Consider the following 1,576-nt stretch of genomic DNA (forward strand, 5'->3'; position numbering starts at 1 on the left):
AACGAAGCCCGCATCCAGCGATCCGGAACGAGCATAGGGTTCCGTTGCATCATTTTAAAGTGCGGTTGTTTAACCCCGACGAGTCCAGTCTGGGGGCGAACTCAGCGCCCTCAGTAGAGGTGCCCGTTGTGGAAAGTGGTATGGTGGGCAATTTTAGCTACTATGTTGAACCTATTCTCAACTTGGCCAATTTGCAGTACTACGGACCCATCACTGTTGGGACTCCTGAACAGGCTCTTACCGTCCAATTCGATACTGGTTCTAGTGACCTGTGGGTACCACAAACGATGTATGATTACCACACCTCGCAAACATCTTCAAGCTCGACAACGCAGAGGGTGCTGGAGTATGGCAAGGGCGCGGTGTTTGGCAATTTGACCAATGACAGAGTGTGTCTGGGCCTCTCTGGTGAACTCTGTATACCGGGACAAAACTTTATCCTGGCCTCGGCACAACGCGATATGAACATGCGGTTTTTCGACGGAATTATGGGTCTTGCTTGGCCCGGTCTATCCCGTACGGGAACGACGGTCTTGGAACACCTGAGTGAAATCATGGACTACCCGCTCATTTCCTTCTCATTCACTGACGATCCTATTTTTACAATGTCTCTCGGAAGCACGGTCACTTTTGGTGCTATCGAAGAGGAGAATTACCGTAAAGGTACCTTTACATGGGCGCCAGTCGTGGGGGATCTCTGGTGGTCTATCGAGGTCAGCATTGGAGTACTGTCACCGCCGTCGAAGGCATCACCTAAGTCCATTGGCAGTGCTAGCAATTCGACGCTGGACTCGGGGTCAGTGATGATCTCGAATCAGCAAGCAGCGCTCGATACAGGCACATCGTACATCACTGTGCCGAGGAACATATTCCTACCATTGCTCACTGCACTGCTTCCTCATGAAGTGCTGATGACTTGCAGTGTGCTCTTGCCAGGAGGCTTTCTTACATGTCCGTGTGGGGCTCAGAATAGCGCGGGAAGTATGGTGATCATCATACAGGGCATGCGATACACTGTCACGCCGACTGACTACTTCACCTTACCGACGCCACAGAATGAGTGCATGATTGAGTTGCAGATGAGTCCTGATGGATTACCTATAATACTAGGTGACACTTTTCTTAAGAAGCACTATACTGTTTTCGATGCTAAGGAGAGGCGTGTTGGAGTGGCGGTATCGGCGTATGGTGGTGTCTTTGGTGATCTCGATGGGAGTCGAAGTTCAATGCCGATCAAGGAAAAAGAGAACTCGGTTGACAGCTCCTATCGGCTCTTCGGGGTTGTCCTCGTCACTGTACTGCTCGTACTCAGTGCCGCTTACCTGGTCCCTCGCTTCGTGAACCGATTCACTCACCGATCAGCTCTGAAGCGTCCTCTGCTCGAGACAACCGATGCACGATAAGATGATCTCTGAGGGAGGCGTAGAGTTGTATTATTTTTTTATGACAACCATATCATTATCGGAGTTCTATGCTGTTATTGCCTTCGTATATAATACAGTGGTAGTAGCCGGAGCGCTGAAACCAGTCAGGCTATCATGTCCGTAAATGCTGATTTGATCTTTGCGTTGATGGT

General features: G+C 50.1%; 1 protein-coding gene across 1 annotated transcript; it reads left to right on the forward strand.

Annotated features, from left to right (window-relative positions):
* Positions 1-140: 140 nt before the first annotated feature.
* On the forward strand, positions 141-1,403 carry Pmar_PMAR007833 (aspartyl proteinase, putative; the record flags this gene model as incomplete). Its single annotated transcript, XM_002781069.1, has 1 exon — positions 141-1,403. The coding sequence occupies one exon, from the start codon at positions 141-143 to the stop codon at positions 1,401-1,403; it is 1,263 nt and encodes a 420-aa protein (XP_002781115.1).
* Between the last annotated feature and the right edge of the window lie 173 nt (positions 1,404-1,576).

Source organism: Perkinsus marinus (assembly GCF_000006405.1).
Source record: "Perkinsus marinus ATCC 50983 genomic scaffold scf_1104296943574, whole genome shotgun sequence".
Taxonomy (NCBI): Eukaryota; Perkinsozoa; order Perkinsida; family Perkinsidae; genus Perkinsus; species Perkinsus marinus.